This window comes from Ciona robusta, chromosome 9 (genome assembly GCF_009617815.1).
Source record: "Ciona robusta chromosome 9, ASM961781v2".
NCBI lineage: Eukaryota > Metazoa > Chordata > Ascidiacea > Phlebobranchia > Cionidae > Ciona > Ciona robusta.
Window position 1 is genome coordinate 3,812,122 of NC_143243.1, and position 18,213 is coordinate 3,830,334.

The 18,213-nt window shown below is 36.5% G+C and overlaps 1 protein-coding gene across 1 annotated transcript; it reads right to left on the minus strand.

The window, feature by feature from the left end:
• Positions 1-2,477: 2,477 nt before the first annotated feature.
• Positions 2,478-10,829, minus strand: LOC149730958 (uncharacterized). The gene is made up of 8 exons (XM_089885552.1): positions 10,652-10,829; positions 10,430-10,555; positions 7,048-7,089; positions 6,637-6,732; positions 4,751-6,072; positions 4,355-4,597; positions 4,025-4,219; positions 2,478-3,782 (listed from the first exon to the last, which is right to left on the minus strand). Exons 1-8 carry the CDS (start codon positions 10,756-10,758, stop codon positions 3,694-3,696), a joined length of 2,220 nt encoding a protein of 739 aa, XP_089741678.1. The 5' UTR covers positions 10,759-10,829; the 3' UTR covers positions 2,478-3,693.
• Positions 10,830-18,213: the final 7,384 nt, after the last annotated feature.

Below are 18,213 nucleotides of genomic sequence, written 5' to 3' on the forward strand. Positions count from 1 at the left end.
CGTGTGTTTATTTGGTTCTTGTAAGCGATACGAAGCTAGAAAACACGTATAGCTGTTGTTTTAAAAAATATGAATTTCTAATATAAATCTTGTTATATAATAATAAATCTAAGAATTAATGTGAAGTAAATTAGTATTTTGACTAGTTTTCAGCGTACGGTGTGGTTTATTAGGGTACTTTACGTTGGTGATTACTACTAGCAGCAATCAGCTTAGTTTACATAATAGTTTATACTCATACCTACGAATCTACAGAACCATTAGGATATACTTTATACTACATTTATTATAATCCAACGTGAGTGTACATGTAGTTTCAAACTGCTTGAGTAGTAGCAGATAAGGCGTTCACGTTTTCCGGGGGGAAAGGTCACGGCGGGGAAGTAGCCGGGGGAAATAGTTACTGTGGGGAAATAGCCGGGGGGGGGAAACAGTCGGGGGAAAACAGTCGGAGAGGGAAAGCCGGAGGGAAATAGCCGGGGGGAATAGCCATGGGGGGAATTAACCGGGAGAATAGGCTTGAGGGGAAAATAGCCGGAGGGGAAGAGTCACGGGGGGAAATAGCCGGGGGAAACAATCGGGGGAAAACAGTCGGAAAGGAAAGCCAGGGGGAAATAGCCGGGGGGAAAATAGCCGGAGGAGGGGGGGGAATAGCCGGGGGCATAGTCTTGGGGGGAAATAGCCGGAGGGGAAGTTACGAGGGAAATAGTCATTGGGGGAATTAGCCGAGGGGAAATAGCCGGGGGAAATTAGCCGGTTACGGTTTCAATGCCATCAAGATTGCTTATAATTTGCATGAATACGCCAAGTACGAATTATATAGTGAAGACGAAGATGTGTATATAGCCTTCACTTAAGTTGGTATTACAAATGAACATCCACATCCAGATTCTTGCTTTGAACCATCGCACTATACTTGCTTATATTCTTGGTATATAGTAAGTTGCAAACCTCTCGAAGAAGAGACTTTGTTTTTGGCTGCTCTCTGTCAATCAGCGATGGTAAAGAGGTGTGACAGACTTGTAGAAATGAAGATGACCTAGTCTGTGCCCGTATTAGTAGTGTAATCGAATTGTGATGGTCTGATGGGAATGATAGAGGTTGAGCTTGTACTTTAGACAAGCGTTCTGGTAACGAATGTAAACTGTAGTTTCTGGCAAAGTGCTTGCAAACAAACAATCGGTGTGCTGATCATACCTTCAGTGGCAATGCGCATACATTTGTTTTGTATACGGTTTGTATTATACGCTTCTGTTGGAATGAGATGTAGAGAAGTATGCTTCGATTCCGTACTCAATGACGGACGTATCGAAGCTCGGTAAATAGCAAGCAAGGCTGATTTTTGCGTTCCCCATTTCGATCTACAAAGGATATAGAGCAGATTTTTTCGTCGTAGGCATTTAATAATTCGAATAGTTATGAAGGTTGTATATAAGACCCTCGTTCCACACCATATCATAAGCTTTTTCGATATAGAAGAAACACACATAAAACCAAAGAGCAATTTGCCATGGCTTACTGCACGTCACTACGAAGGTGAAGAATGTGGTCGGTGGTAGATCGTCTGGTTCCAAATCCACTTTGTGACATATGTATAACATTTTTACTTTTACTTGCCAAAAAGAGTCTTTCCATAATTTTGCACTTGCTTGACGTAAGAGAAATTGGTCGATAAGACGAAGCAGTATTCTTTGACTGCCCAGATACTCTGATTTTGGTTTATTTGCAAAAACTGCAATATCTCTTTACAACATTTGTGTTTCCTCTCTGCATATATTAATTGACATTTTCCAAGCTCGCACCTGAAAGAACAGTTACTTTCATAACAGTTATTTTTTTAATTTTTTTACATTTAAAAATCTTACCAATCCTTCGCTTCACATCGCCCGGAGTTTGAAACTACAGCTGACTTTTCGCTGCTAACTCTTTCTAAGATACATTCTGGATCAAATAAACAGCCTACAGCGGGGCATAAAAATGTTGATTCAAAAAGTTTATCATCAGAAAAGAAAGAATCCGAGTTTCAAGAACTTGTTGAATAACTATCGTTACTTGTAGCAAGTTGTAGGTGTTTCAGACATCACTTAAAGGCCATATTATGATTTATAAACAAACTGGAAATCTAAGTATTTATTAGTGCCACTATTAACCTAGGTAGTACATGACTAGTCCATGATTACCAAAAAATGACGTTTTTAAAATTCGCGCTATATCCTATGTAACGGTTAGAAACATAATACTTTTTTTCAGAAACATTTTACCGAGAGACGTTTATGGTTAGAAACCTAATTTTGGAACACATTATTAGGTTCCGGAAACCTAATACCTATATTTTTAACAACCAAATTACCAACCGTCAGTGGGCAGCATGGAGCTAAAATGCAATTTTGAATAAAAAATGAATAAAAATAATGAAAAAGAGTTACACAACTCACGCACAACAATGTGTATATTATGATAGTTAATCAACGAGCTAGTCATGTATTCAGCTTTATTGTTGAAACGAAAGTCAATTTAACAGTTTATGAACCTATAAAAGCACATTATTATATACACTTCAATACAATATAATAGAAATATAGTCTATGGACCCATTAAAACACAATACAGTACAAATAAAATCTATGGACCCATTAAAAAAACAATGCAGTACAAATATAGTCCATGGACCCAATAAAACACAATACAGTACAAATATAGTCTACGGACCCATTAAAAAACAATGCAGTACAAATATAGTCTATGGACCCATTAAAAAACAATGCGGTAGAAATATAGTCTATGGACCCATTAAAAAAACACAATGCAGTACAAATATAGTCTATGGACCCATTAAACACAATGCGGTAGAAATATAATCTATGGACCCAATAAAACACAATACAGTAGAAATATAGTCTATGGACCCATTAAAACACAATGCGGTAGAAATATAATCTATGGACCCATTAAAACACAATGCGGTACAAATATAGTCTATGGACCCATTAAAACACAATACAGTACAAATATAGTCTATGGACCCATTAAAAAACAATGCGGTAGAAATATAGTCTATGGACCCATTAAACACAATGCGGTAGAAATATAGTCTATGGACCCATTAAAAAACAATACAGTAGAAATATAGTCTATGGACCCATTAAAACACAATACAGTAGAAATATAGGGACCCATTAAAACACAATACAGTACAAATATAGTCTATGGACCCAATAAAACACAATGCGGTACAAATATGGTCAATGGATGCATTAAAAGCATGATGAGGTAGAAATATAGTCGAAGAAATCTCTAAAAATACAAGGCGGTAGAATTATACAACCCATACTAGAGCATGACTGATAGTAGCGTTTTTGCTAATTTGACGATTACTCAGAAGAGGGGCATTAATATTGCTGTGAGTTAACCAGACAAACGAAAAAACATTCATCATTATAAATTCAAAAAGCAAACTGGTCCGCAAACATTACCTAGTTTATAAACCTAAGTTACTATCAATTAGTTTATAAATATTGATAGCTTTTAGAGCAACCAAATATTGGTTATATGCAACTTAAATTTGTATAATATTAGTATCACATCATATTGAAAAAAACAATGTCAGTCAGGCTCCAGTGTATAATCCCAATCGTAAAAACAATGCAGTAAAATATACAGTCTAGTCTTTATACAGTAAATTAAACAAGGCAATTAATATAACAGCTTCTTCTTTCTTTTTCGCTTAAATGGAGATTCAGCTACAAACTCATCATCAGAACGCACTTGTTTGCATGGGGACCCTGTAAAATAATACATAGTTAAGTATATCTGAAGACGTTAATAAAAAAGAATACTTTGTGTTAAAAGGGACAACTATTAATCAGGTGAACAAAGACAAAACCTGAACCACTAAAATTAAATTCAAATGAGTAAACATGCAAAAGATAGAAAAGCATGTGTTAAAAAAACAGACAAGATATGAGCATACATTTAAAGGTATATGCAAAATAAAACAGACAAATTATCCAGAAATACCACTCACAAGTTGTCACAACACGTCGAGCTGGATAAAAAAGGTTGTCTGCGGGCCACCTCGCTTTGCATTCTTCTTCCATCTTAATTTCATTAAACTGCTTGATGCGTTTCCCATTTTTTGTTTTTAAATCCCGCACACGGTAAATATCTATTACTTCAGCATCATCAGAAAATGCAACCCGAATAAACTTTTCATCTTTATCTGCAAAATAAATGTCAGCATTTCATTTTCACATAAAAAACAGTTACCTGCTTGACGTTTATGTTATGTAAAAATTAAGTCCAGAATTTAAACTACTCATTTAAATATACAAAGTAAAAGTACAACATAACTTACTTAAGTCAGCACACACAAGATCAGTCTCTTTATCTACCGCAGTCGGATCAGAATCAGTCAGTGTAACACCTCTTTCTTCCTCAGCAGAATTGGGATCAGGCAGTCCAGCACCTCTCTCTTCCTCAGCAGAATTGGGATCAGGCAGTCCAGCACCTCTCTCTTCCTCAGCAGAATTGGGATCAGGCAGTCTAACACCTCTGTCTTCCTCAGCTGAACTAGAATCATGCTCATTACACTTTTCATCTGCAAAATAATTTTAAAATAAGGAATTTGGAAAGCTACAACGTTTATGTTATTTTTAGTTGTTAATAAAAGGATTATTTATGAAATGTGGCTTTATAATAAATTAAAGAAATATGGCATTTATGTATGTTATAAATATGGATGAATTCTAACCATTTGCTAACTGTTGCAATGTTGTACGACCCTGTTCCACAAGCTCATGCGGATGCGAAATGTCATACACCTTATGAGCTACAGCAATTGAGTGACCTTTAGACCTAGCAATGGCAATTTGAGCTGATTTCGATTGTTTACTTGCAACCATCGTAATTAACTTCCGGACATCTGTTACTGTTATATCCTTGTTTGTTGAATGAAATACTTGACTGCTTGTTTTCTTCCAATATCTATTAAATTCTGTTGACTCCATTTTTCTGTTACAACTTATTGAAGGAAACACTTTATCTAACTTGGTTGATTTTTGTTTTTTTGTTGCCCATAAATGATTTGAGGTAGTCCTCATATCGTGCAATTCCTCAACACTTAGCACTAAACAGGCATGTTCATTTTTTAACTTTTGGTCTTTAACGTATATACTATAATTTCCTTTCGGTGTTTTTTCTGCTGAATCTAACTCTTCTATTGTGACTCCGGTTAGCACAGATGGTCGACAACCAGCTCGACAAACGACTCTTAAAAAAACATCACCACATAATTCTTGAACTTCTGATTTCGACAAACTGCCAACTTCACTTCTGCGTAACTCAGCTATGGTCATTCCATGATTTTGCTCATACTCTAAAATTGCCCGGTAGGGCTGTGGCAAACCACTCAACTTTTTTCTAGAGTGCTGTTTGACAATGTTTTGCCTTTTTTCTTTCCGTGCTCTTTGTCGACTCAACCAAGAAACTGTGTACTTTATTAGTTTATGAACACTCTCACTCATGTACATTGGATATTCCAAGTCTACAAACTCCAAAAAGTTTTTTAATGTAGCCAGGTACGCATATTTTGTTCCATCTCGGCCATCACCAACAATGCTCTTTTCAATATTGATAAAAATGCGCTTGGGGTCTTGTATTTCACTAGGATTTTGAATCATCTTTTTAACCTGATTCATATATGTTTTAGCTGTATCTGCATTGACTGGATTTCTTTTTCCAACCCCAATATCTTGTAAATGTCTCTCGTACATTAATAAAATTTTGTTGTACTGTGAAGTTTCAGTATTGCAATCGACCAACATATTTTGAAACTGAGTGCCTTTTATATCAATGTCTGGATGAGCTTTAATGCAGTGCCTTTTTAAACACTTTACTACAAGGTGACATATGCTGCACTCATATCCATTAAAATCTTTATAGTTTCCCTGTTTTTGAAGTTTTAACTCAGAGTCATAGAGAAGCTTGCTTTTTGGCAAATCTTTATGGTGATTGTTATAGTGTGTTGTTACATTATAAAACATTTTGGAGCAGTAGGGACATTTTCTTTGGCGTCTGGAATGAAAAAAGATTAGTCTGTGAACACAAAATCATAAAGCCAGCAGACACACTTAAAATAATAATACAAATATTTAGGTTTTGATTTTTGCACTTTCAGTAAACACAACATTGCAGCCAAACTTAACAAGCATTGCATTGCAGGTTGCCTCTAGCACTTACTGAGATAAAAATAATTTAATGTGTATGTTAAGGATATACCATTCCATAAACCGATAGGAATTGTGGATCATAGGCGAATTGCCTTCCATGGATTATTAAAATTAGGTGCCGGCATCATTAACCAGTAAGGCCTAAGAAACATTTTGACATTCAAATTTTCACTAGTAACTGATTTTACTGGTTTTACTAAAGATTAGCCTACCCATCGGTTACACTTTAGATGGAATGCAAAAGAATAAATTGCGATAAGTGTTGCTTTTTTGGTCCATTTATACTTAAAATATAAAACACTTAAAAAAAAGTTAAAACTTTTGGTTCGACCCAGAAATTTAGAACCTTAATTAACTTTTATAATCAGATTATCAGAAATACACATACATTTGAAAAATATCATCTTACCTGCCAGATTTCGAAATCTTTCCAGTTTTTAATATTGTACTACTTTTGGTGGATAACGGTGTACTACTTTTGGTTGATAATGGGGAAGAAGTTGCACTGAAACATAGCATATGTAACATAACAAACTATTGCACAAATAAAGTAGGTGATTCAAAAATGCGTTAAAAACTCGAGCTTTATTGGGTTTGCTTGTGGACAATAATACCCATTTTAATAAAAAGAATATAATATATCAATATATATTGTTAAAAAGACGTGTCTTAATTGGTATAAACAGATGAAACATTGGTGCAATTTTTATGCATGTTCATCGTGGATAATGTAACGATTATTTGCACCATAATACCTTTGATAACCTATTACGATTATTACATCACAAACAAGAATGTAACTAAATATTTAAACACATACTTCGAGCTGGTTCCAGAACAGGTTGGCTGATCACTAAATATCCTGTAAAGAGAAATTATTGTTTATTAACCAACCATGATGCAGGGTTGATATTAATTATTAAAAGGAAAAACATAGTATTAAACTGATTTACTGCCTATACATTAATTTGCAATGCTCAGATAATATTCGTATTGCAGTAGTATATACTATGTTGCACATTTAGATATTCTTCTTAATAAACTAGATGCCCATAGACAATGTATATAACATTAGAATGTTAGATATAAATAATTGAACTTCCAGACTCCAGTCTTAAACCCAACCTGCTTTAGCCACGAGGCAAGTACACTTATTGCAAAGCCATGGCTATGGAATAATAAATATTGAATTAGAATATACATACAGTGACGCACCCAGACGGAAATAAAGAGGGGGGGGGGGTGGGGGGGACGAGTTCGCGACCTCTTAGGATCGTTTAACCAGGGAGGAGTTGGCGGCTGTGTAACGTAGCATATTTTAACCTAGGACGAGTTCGCGGCCGTGTCAAGTATCATATTTTAACTGGGGACCAGTTGGCGGACCTGTAACCTACCATCGTTTAACGTAGCATCGTTTAACGAGGGACGAGATCGCGGCCGTGTAGCATAGCATCGTTTAACCGGGGACGAGTTCGGGGACGTTTAACGTAGAATCGTTTAACGGGGGACGAGTTCACGCCGTGTAACGTAGCATCGTTTAACCGGGGACGAGTTCGGGGACGTTTAACGTAGCATCGTTTAACCGGGGACGAGTTCACGCCGTGTAACGTAGCATCGTTTAACCGGGGACGAGTTCGCGGCGGTGTAACGTAGAATTGTTTAACAGGGGACGAGTTCACGCCGTATAACGTAGCATGTTTAACCGGGAACGAGTTCACGCCATGTAACGTGGTATCGTTTAACCGGGGACGAGTTCACGCCGTGTAACGTAGCATCGTTTAACCAGGGACGAGTTCACGCCGTGTAACGTAGCATCGTTTAACCGGGGACGAGTTCACGCCGTGTAACGTAGCATCGTTTAATCGGGGACGAGTTCACGCCGTGTAACGTAGCATCGTTTAACCGGGGACGAGTTCACGCCGTGTAACGTAGCATCGTTTAACCGGGTCGAGTTCACGCCGTGTAACGTGGCATCGTTTAACCGGGGACGAGTTCACGCCGTGTAACGTAGCATCGTTTAACCAGGGACGAGTTCACGCCGTGTAACGTAGCATCGTTTAACCGGGGACGAGTTCACGCCGTGTAACGTAGCATCGTTTAACGAAAGACGAATTCGCGGCGGTGTAACGTAGCATCGTTTAACCGGGGACGAGTTCACGCCGTGTAAGGTAGCATCGTTTAACCGGGGACGAGTTCACGCCGTGTAACGTAGCATCGTTTAACCAGGGACGAGTTCACGCTCTGTAACGTAGCATCGTTTAACCGGGGACGAGTTCACGCTCTGTAACGTAGCATCGTTTAACCAGGGACGAGTTCACGCCGTGTAACGTAGCATCGTTTAACCGGGGACGAGTTCACGCCGTGTAACGTAGCATCGTTTAACGAAAGACGAATTCGCGGCGGTGTAACGTAGCATCGTTTAACCGGGGACGAGTTCACGCCGTGTAAGGTAGCATCGTTTAACCGGGGACGAGTTCACGCCGTGTAACGTAGCATCGTTTAACCAGGGACGAGTTCACGCCGTGTAACGTAGCATCGTTTAACCAGGGACGAGTTCACGCTCTGTAACGTAGCATCGTTTAACCGGGGACGAGTTCACGCCGTGTAACGTAGCATCGTTTAACGAAAGACGAGTTCACGCCGTGTAACGTAGCATCGTTTAACGAAAGACGAGTTCGCGGCGGTGTAGCGTAGCATCGTTTAACCGGGGACGAGTTCACGCTGTGTAACGTAGCATCGTTTAACCGGGGACGAGTTCACGCCGTGTAACGTAGCATCGTTTAACGAAAGACGAGTTCGCGGCGGTGTAGCGTAGCATCGTTTAACAGGGGGCGAGTTCGCGGCCGTGTAAGGTAGCATCGTTTAACGAAAGACGAGTTCGCGGCGGTGTAGCGTAGCATCGTTTAACCGGGGACGAGTTCGCGCCGTGTAACGTAGCATCATTTAACAGGGGGCGAGTTCGCGGCCGTGTAAGGTAGCATCGTTTAACGAAAGACGAGTTCGCGGCGGTGTAGCGTAGCATCGTTTAACCGGGGACGAATTCGCGCCGTGTAACGTAGCATCGTTTAACAGGGGGCGAGTTCGCGGCCGTGTAAGGTAGCACCGTTTAACGAAAGACGAGTTCGCGGCGGTGTAGCGTAGCATCGTTTAACAGGGGGCGAGTTCGCGGCCGTGTAAGGTAGCATCGTTTAACGAAAGACGAGTTCGCGGCGGTGTAGCGTAGCATCGTTTAACAGGGGGCGAGTTCGCGGCCGTGTAACGTAGCATCGTTTAACAGGGGGGCGAGTTCGCGGACGTGTAACGTAGCATCGTTTAACGAACGACGAGTTCGCTGCGGTGTAGCGTAGCATCGTTTAACAGGGGGCGAGTTCGCGGCCGTGTAACGTAGCATCGTTTAACAGGGGGGGCGAGTTCGCGGACGTGTAACGTAGCATCGTTTAACAGACGAGTGCACAAGCTGGTGTGTTTGAATCAACAACGAGTTCTGGAATTTTACACCGGATGCTTGTTGAGCCCAAACATATTAATATGTCAATTCGTCGGCATCTTATCTAGACCTATCTGGAATTAAGTTAAAGTATCCAAAGACGCACAGTAAGCTAACACATTACATATGGACACATTACGAGAATGCGAATTTATATTTCTGTAATGGTTGAAGGGAATTGTTACCATTTATTGATATCAAAAAGGGGGGCTGGTCCCCTTAATTTCACTCCCCCTGCATGTGCCACTGTATACATACAACAATTTAACAAATAAAAAACATAATTTTAAAACAGTTTTGTTTTGTAACATTTCAATGCTTGTTGTAAAATTCCTGACAACATCTCGGAGCATCTGTTTTTTCCTTCTAAATCATAAAAACATTGGAGAGCTACTTAGTTATATATTATGAAAAAGGGGAAAAGCAGACTTGCGCAAAAGTTTTTTAAGTAGAGAAACTAATATAGACTATAATATATAATTATATAGCCTATGTCACCAAAATTCAACTGGCTTTTTGCGCATTATAAAAGTTCAGTTTTAGTACTAAAAATTAAAGACACATTTTTTTAAAAATATTATATAGTGGGTATCACCATGTCAGTGCGAGACCTAAGGAACATTTTAACACTAACAATTTTACTAATCACCAGCTAAAGGATTGCCCAACAGACTACAAATACAGTACTAGATAGTACTCGTAGTAGGTAAGGTACCTGTTACATTCTCGTCCTAATAAATGTACATTATTTTGTGTACAATTAAGAACATTTTCATTATCTTCACTTAACACTTCTGAATCTTCACTTACTACTTCATTGAAATCTTCTTCTTCTAAATCTCTGTAATAAAAAGAAAACTTATGCAATGTGGAAACAGGTACAAATGGTGATACCGAGTCTGAACAATCGCATTCGATATACAGCAAATTCAAATACCTTTCTAAAACAAACGAGTCGGCATGAACGGATTCCACTTCACCATCACTTGGACTACTCACGGAAGAATCGGTAATTAAATTATAAAAACTTGACACGGACGACATTATTTTACAGCTTACACATTCAATAACTCTTGCTTCTCAACTTCTGTAAACTAAATTCCCTCCTAACTGAAAAAAATACCCACAATGCAAAGCCAGAAAAACGTGTTTTTACTTGATTCATTGTTACGTTCAACATACCTACTGTTACGTCAGGCAGCAGGACGCCATTTTGTATGAAAATAACACAGCGGACATGCGGAAATGCACATATTTAGCAAATGAAAGGAACTATACGCATAAAACAATTTTAACGATGGAAAAGTGAAAAAAATGTATTGACGTGTTACTAAAATAAAAACTCTTGCTTCTCAGCTTCTGTAAACTAAATTCCCTCCCAACTGAAAAAAATTACCCACAATGCAAAGCCAGAAAAAACGTGTTTTTACCTGATTCATTGTTACGTTTAACAAACCTACTGTTACGTCAGGCTGCAGGGCGCCATTTTGTATGAAAAATAACACAGCGGACATGCGGAAATGCACATATTTAGCAAATGAAAGGAACTATACGCATAAAAACAATTTTAACGATGGAAAAGTGAAACAAATGCATTGGCGTGTTACTAAAATAAAAAACGAATGTAAAGAAGGCCAATTTGTTAATGTTTTGGCTAATTGTTGGTACCCGAATCGGGCCAGTCATCGTTTTCTAAAAATGAACACCATGAACTCGTAAAAATAAAAGTTTGCGTGTTGCTGTAAACATAGCCATAACACTCGACTTAAGAAGTTTTAATTGGAATACATTTTTTCGTACTTGTTATTATGAATCAAATTAGGTTTGTATGTATTTGTCACTGTGGCTGACTTCTTGATAAGCTTTCGGCCATATGTCTATGACTCTATACGATCATAAAAGTTTCGCGGGATTTTAATATTCAGATATTGCACCAGTAAGTTGCTCTTCGGTGTCCCCACTGATCAGACTACGACAGAAAAGCGATAAATGAAGTATAAACCCACAACACTTGACATGAGGGTTGATGTGACGTCACGTGACAAAACCAAGTAAAATATTTTAAAATAGACTAATAGAGCATTGTCAACACAACTACCAGAACTTATCTCGCGCGACTGAAAGATAATTTAAGCCTTGGGCAATTCTCATGAACCAGCTCTCTGTTGGCCGAAATTATCGATGTTTTACAACATGATCAAATGTCGTCCTTCCCTATCATCTGACGTCAGGTCGCTGTCACGTGATTTTATTCTTCATGCATAATTCGCCATTTTTCGTCCGCCAAAATTAAAATTAACCCAACTACCTTGTACTGCGTCTCCAGATCAACTTATTGGCCACAGGCGGCTCTGAAACTATTGGAAAATAATGCCACTGAAACTCACCACAAAATACTTTCTATCACAATAGCATATAGGCTACGCTAATGGGAGTAAATATTTTCGTTCCACAGATATATGTAACTTATACGTTTGCCACACACGAAGAGTACATGAAGTACATATAGAAAGCATAAATTTATAAAAAAAAATCCACTTCACCTGTAACTCCTTGATCAAAAAAACGTATCGGTCGGTAGCCCGGTTTCGGTGATGCCAGGATAGAGGATATACACGAAAAATGTCATTGTTAATAATCTCGGGTTTCGAAAATCCTACGTCTACACTCTACAAGGTGATCTCTGTTTGAATCAGAAGGAAATACCCAACAAGACGTGCGTGATGAAAAATTTCCCAAACCAAATAACTTCACTAAACAAGTGTTATAACGGCATATGTAGATTAAACTAAAACGTTAAAAGTAAATCGTGCCCACCACGCATCATCATGGAAACAAAATATTTCTGGAAAAAATATATTTTGCAGCAGTACAATTAATAATAAAAAAGAAATTTGTCAGTAAATAAGCGAATACATCCCATAAATGGCAACGAATAAGAAGTTAGCGCCACCTAGCAGAAAATGTGCAGAAATAAAGACTTCCGGGGCAGTGGCAATGTTATTAAACTTACAAATAATACTATACGAACACCAAATTCTTTCTGTTCACTCACTTTAAGCGCTGTTCAGTTAAAGTTTGGGTGTGTTTCGTTGGCAAACTGATTACCGCTAGAAAGCCGGAGACTTGAATTTGGATTCTAGCTCCGGTAACAGCCAATTAAATAAATTTAAATAAAAAATACTGTAAACTTTTATTGTGAGCTAAAGTTAAAAATCCACTCTCGACACAGACCCACAAAACCGTATTCACTTGCGCAATACATTTAACCCATGCGCCAGTTTTATATTCACTTGCGCAATACATTTAACCCATGCGCCATGATGTTTTTTATGCGTGCGCCGTATTACAGTGCAATAACTGCTGTAAAAAAAACTAATTAATTGAATATGTATTATTGCATTTACAAAGATTAATAATTTTATAAAGTTATTTAGAAACCTTATTACGATTGTATAACATTATCGGCGCTGTAGCACACTTGGTTAGCGCACCGGCATCCAACCCAGCGGTAATGGGCCCAAAGGTCCTCCCCGTGATCACAAATGGGTTGTCCAAATTATCAGTCACACTTAAAAAAGTAAAACAAAATTATAATAATTATACCCACAAAGTAACGTCCTTGGTAACTCGTAAGGTGGCACATATGCTGGTGTTTGAAACAGAACACCCGTGTTATAACGACTGTCGTTTTCCGGCCACGCGAAGGTAAAGTAAGTTACATTCATTCATTATATACGGTTTCGGAAACATAGTCCAGTTTTTGGAAACATAATCATACAGACTCAGAAACATAATCCCATATCTGGTAACATTATAATGTTTCGGTTTATGGTAATATTGTTTCGGAAATATTTTCTGAAACATAAAAAATCGTTCTCAAAGACGGCAAATTGTTTCGTTTATTATCGTTAATGCACGGACCTAATTGTATATTTAATAATAGGCAGTCGCGCGTACCAATTTTAAATTATTATTTTTTTGTTTTTTTCATATTTTCAGGAGCGCGTTTAAAATGCGTAAAAACACCCCGCGTTACTTTATTTTTTGTGGTAAATTCAAAAAGCGACCGTTTTATTGATTCCAAAAACTTTGCTTATTGAAATTGGTCCAGTATAGGCGGAGATATTCGTCCTCAAACAGTGATCTCTAGCGCTATCCTATTTTTACTACGAGCTCCGTGATTGTGACGTAGGAACGTACTATAGGCACGTGCTGACTGATTCATTCGCGAAAGCGAAGCATGCGTTTTTTTGTTCTCTCGTTTTTCGCTGAAAACACTGCCTCTCGCCTTTCAGAATGAGAGCGGCCACGCTTCAACAATTTTGTCACGTGTTTTGTCACGTTCGTAGTACACTTCTCATTTTTTCGCCATGCAACTTTCAAATCAGCTTTATGAATTTCACGGTGTTTGAGCTGGAGTATCTTTGGTTATACTGAACCGATTAAAACAAGTAAGGTGTCGTTGGAATTAGAAAAACACACTCTATATATTAAAGCGATGTACATTTGGGGTGTGTTTAGGCCCTTTAAGCGAGAAGCACCAACTACATTACTAAACCACTTTACAACCGTCTTGCCCGCTAATAACTGTTTCGTCACAATCCTAATTGTAATGTCATACACTGCCGTAGCTCCGTGCATATAGGCGCCGGTGTCTTGATATATTCGTTCCGATTGGTATATTTGTATTGCGCATGCGCCGCGACTCCAATATGACCATCCGGTCCAAATTTATTACCACCCTCCGTTGAAAACGTTGCAGACTTTTACACGTTGGAACTTTAGCTTTTGATTTAAAGTCAACAGAACTAAGTTGAGTGTTATTTGTGCCTAGAATAATTTGAGATTAGTAAAACTAACAAATTTCTCAAACAGGATGGCTTACATAACACCATACCTTTCTCATTCATTGTAAACTTACATAAACAAAATCAGCTGTGTATAATACAAACAAAATATTTCCCCCAGGTGATCAAAAATAAACAATGCTAATTTCGAACTAAACTCTTTGTTTTTGCTTTACAATTACATAATAGAAAAATACTAACATAGTCAAGTGTAACAACGAAGTGATTTGAGTGTTTATTTCATTAATGATAATTATCGGCACAGCATGATGTCTGATGTGATTAGACATAGCGACGCCGAAACAGTGCAGATGGTACAAATGTACCTTGAAACGGTGCAAAATGTGTTTCGTTTTGCCCAGGAACGTATTTTAGCCGGTACGTATTTATTAGAGCCCGTATATAAGTTCCGACCTACAGGGCATGCGCAGTAGCGTCACGGCGCATGCGCAATAGCGCCCGGTACAAATATATCAGTCGAAACGAATATATATAGACACCAGCTTTTTGAAAAGTAGTGCGGAGGCGAAGTCGATTATTACGTAACACAGTTGTGACGTCATAATACTTCGGTGTGATTACTCATGACTTTGGAACGACTCTAAAACAGCCGAAAGTGAGCTATAGTACTGGTATTAGTGTCGTAATGCTACCGCAAAGTTCTATCATTTTATCAAACAATCAATTTATTTCAGTGCAATTGATATTAAGTTAATGCGGTAATACAGTGACTATATGCGCCACAATTTCTTTAAAAACAAAAATGTTACGAATATGTTTGTGTGATGAACAGTTGTAATCAAGTAAAGAAAACAGAAAACGTTTTCGTGATCACTATACTGCCTTACATTTCCGTAGGATCGTCTGGTCTGTTCATGAAATAATGCTATTTGTGTCGATTAAAACGTCACAATCGAAATTTTAAAAATGGCTTTTTGTAACTTAGGTGTTTTTAGGGTATTGCGTCCTACCAACCATTGCTGTTGCATTACAGACACGAGTATATTGACAATCTTGCGCAAGCCCAGTAGTACACCTGCAAGTAAAGCGAATTCATTACGTCAAAGGCGTTATTGTGATGTAACTGATTATCGTACTGCATAATAGTAAACATATATTGAATGCATGTATTATATAAGATTGTAAAACCGTCGTTAGTTTCCTTGATAAGATCCTTGATAAGACACCATTTTTCTCGTTAGGTGGCAGTACATTTATGTATTTTGAATTTAAGCAACTAAAACCAGCACTACAAAGTGTTAAAGGGTATAAAAAAAACGAATTAAAAAATAAACTAATTATATAACAAAAGTTAAATCACTTAAAACAACATCGAATATAAACTTTCCCGCCCTATACTCAGTTTGTAAAGGCACTTATGACACCATTTCTACCGGGTTCCCAACCTTGTTAACTCTTTTAAAAGTTTTTTTTTGTTTACTTAAAGTCTTAAAATGCGTAAAAACATATGGTAATAATGTTTCGGAAACATAATATGTACAATTTCAGAAACATTATTATGTTTCTAGTGTGATAATAATGTTTCGGAAACATAATACCATTTCAGAAACATATTATTATGTTTCTAGTGTTGTATTATGTTTCGGAAACATTATTATTACACTAGAAACATAATAATGTTTCTGGTGTTGTATTATGTTTCGGAAACATAATGCCATTTCAGAAACATATTATGTTTCTGGTGTTGTATTAGGTTTCGGAAACATAATGCCATTTCAGAAACATTATTATGTTTCTGGTGTTGTTTTAGGTTTCGGAAACATAATGCCATTTCAGAAACATTATTATGTTTCTGGTGTTGTATTAGGTTTCGGAAACATAATGCCATTTCAGAAACATTATTATGTTTCTGGTGTTGTATTAGGTTTCGGAAACATAATACCATTTCAGAAACATTATTATGTTTCTGGTGTTGTATTAGGTTTCGGAAACATAATGCCATTTCAGAAACATTATTATGTTTCTAGTGTTGTATTAGGTTTCGGAAACATAATGCCATTTCAGAAACATTATTATGTTTCTGGTGTTGTATTAGGTTTCGGAAACATAATGCCATTTCAGAAACATTATTATGTTTCTGGTGTTGTATTAGGTTTCGGAAACATAATACCATTTCTGAAACATTATTATGTTTCTAGTGTTGTATTATGTTTCGGAAACATAATACCATTTTTAGAAACATTATTATGTTTCTAGTGTATCGAAACTGTTCAGTTTTAAAAATGCGAAAAAATATGCTCTTTGTTGCCACCTAGTGACATTTTTTTGTACTTAAGTTTCGGAAACATTATGTATTAATTTTGCTAAAATCTTATGTTTCTGGATTTTGTTTCGGAAACATAATTCAACCAAGGTATTAGGTTTCGATTCCAGGGATTATGTTTCTGGATTATGTTTCTAGAAACTTTATCTTTGAATTAGAAACATTATACACGCCTGAGAAACGAAAATAGAAACATAATACCGACTCCCTATGCTTAAGTATAGGGTGAACAATTCCCTACACGCAAAAATCAAACTTTTTAATCCGTAGCTTGTTTAGGAAACCTGGTAGTTGCTAATAAAGCTGTTATATCTTTGCTACACTAGCTTTTTTTCAAAAGTTCGGTATGCAACGTCATTTTTATATGATTTATCAATGTAAACACTGAATAGGAAAGTCCCTGGTTTGTAGACTACAGAATTCGTTCATGCGTGAAGTTGATATGGCGGTGTGTGACGCCACGTACCGTTTTGGCGTATATGAATTTCAAACGTATATAAATCAAAAAATAAAGGTTTTTTGTTTACTTTTTTTAAAATTAGTGTTATGATTGACCAAAATAATATATATAATGAGAATTGGCATTTTTTATACTGTTTAATGTGTCTTTAATTCTTTATTGTTTAAAACAAGTAACTGTATTGTACAGTTTAAAATAAAACTTTTTTTTTTCGTTTTTTTTTTTGCATAAAAAAGTAGTTGTACTAAATTAAACTTAAATTTTTTTTGCACAAAAAAAAATTGTTGTAAAAACTGATGTTAAAAATTTTTTCTAATAAAATTTTAATTTTTTATTGTTTAAAACAAGTAACTGTTCAGTTTTAATAAAAACATTTTTTGACTTCCTTTGGAAAACATAAAAAAATGATTTTTTATTGTTTTTTTTTTGCATAAAATTTTTAGTTGTACTGTTATGAATTTGAAATTTTTTTAAAAATATTTTGGGAAAAAAAATTGTTGTAAAAACCAATGTTAAAAATTTTTTTTCAATAAAATTTTAATTTTTTATAGTTTAAAACAAGTAACTGTACAGTTTTAATTAAAACAATTTTGTGAATTCCTTTAGGAAACATGAAAAAAAATGATTTTTTTTTGTTTTTTTTTATAAAAATTGTAAATGTATCGTTATGAACTTAAATTTTTTTCGAGAATATTTTGCAAAAAAAAAATTGTTGTAAAAACTAATGTTAAAAACTTTTTTTATTAAAATTTTAATTTTTTATTATTTAAAAGAAGTAAATGTCCAGTTTTAATTAAAACATTTTTTGGCTTCCCTTGGGAAACATGAAAAAAATATTTTTTTTGTTTTCTTGCTTAAAAATTGTAGTTGTACTGTTGTAAACATAAAATTTTTTCGAGAGTTTA

Excerpts from the sequence above, each read along its gene's own strand:
- LOC149730958 (XM_089885552.1), bottom strand. The coding sequence starts at position 10,758 with ATGTCGTCCGTGTCAAGTTTTTATAATTTAATTACCGATTCTTCCGTG. Across the intron at positions 10,556-10,651 it reads GACTCGTTTGTTTTAGAAAG|AGATTTAGAAGAAGAAGATT; the intron begins GTATTTGAATTT and ends TTTTTATTACAG. Across the intron at positions 6,733-7,047 it reads TGTTCTGGAACCAGCTCGAA|TGCAACTTCTTCCCCATTAT; the intron begins GTATGTGTTTAA and ends GCTATGTTTCAG.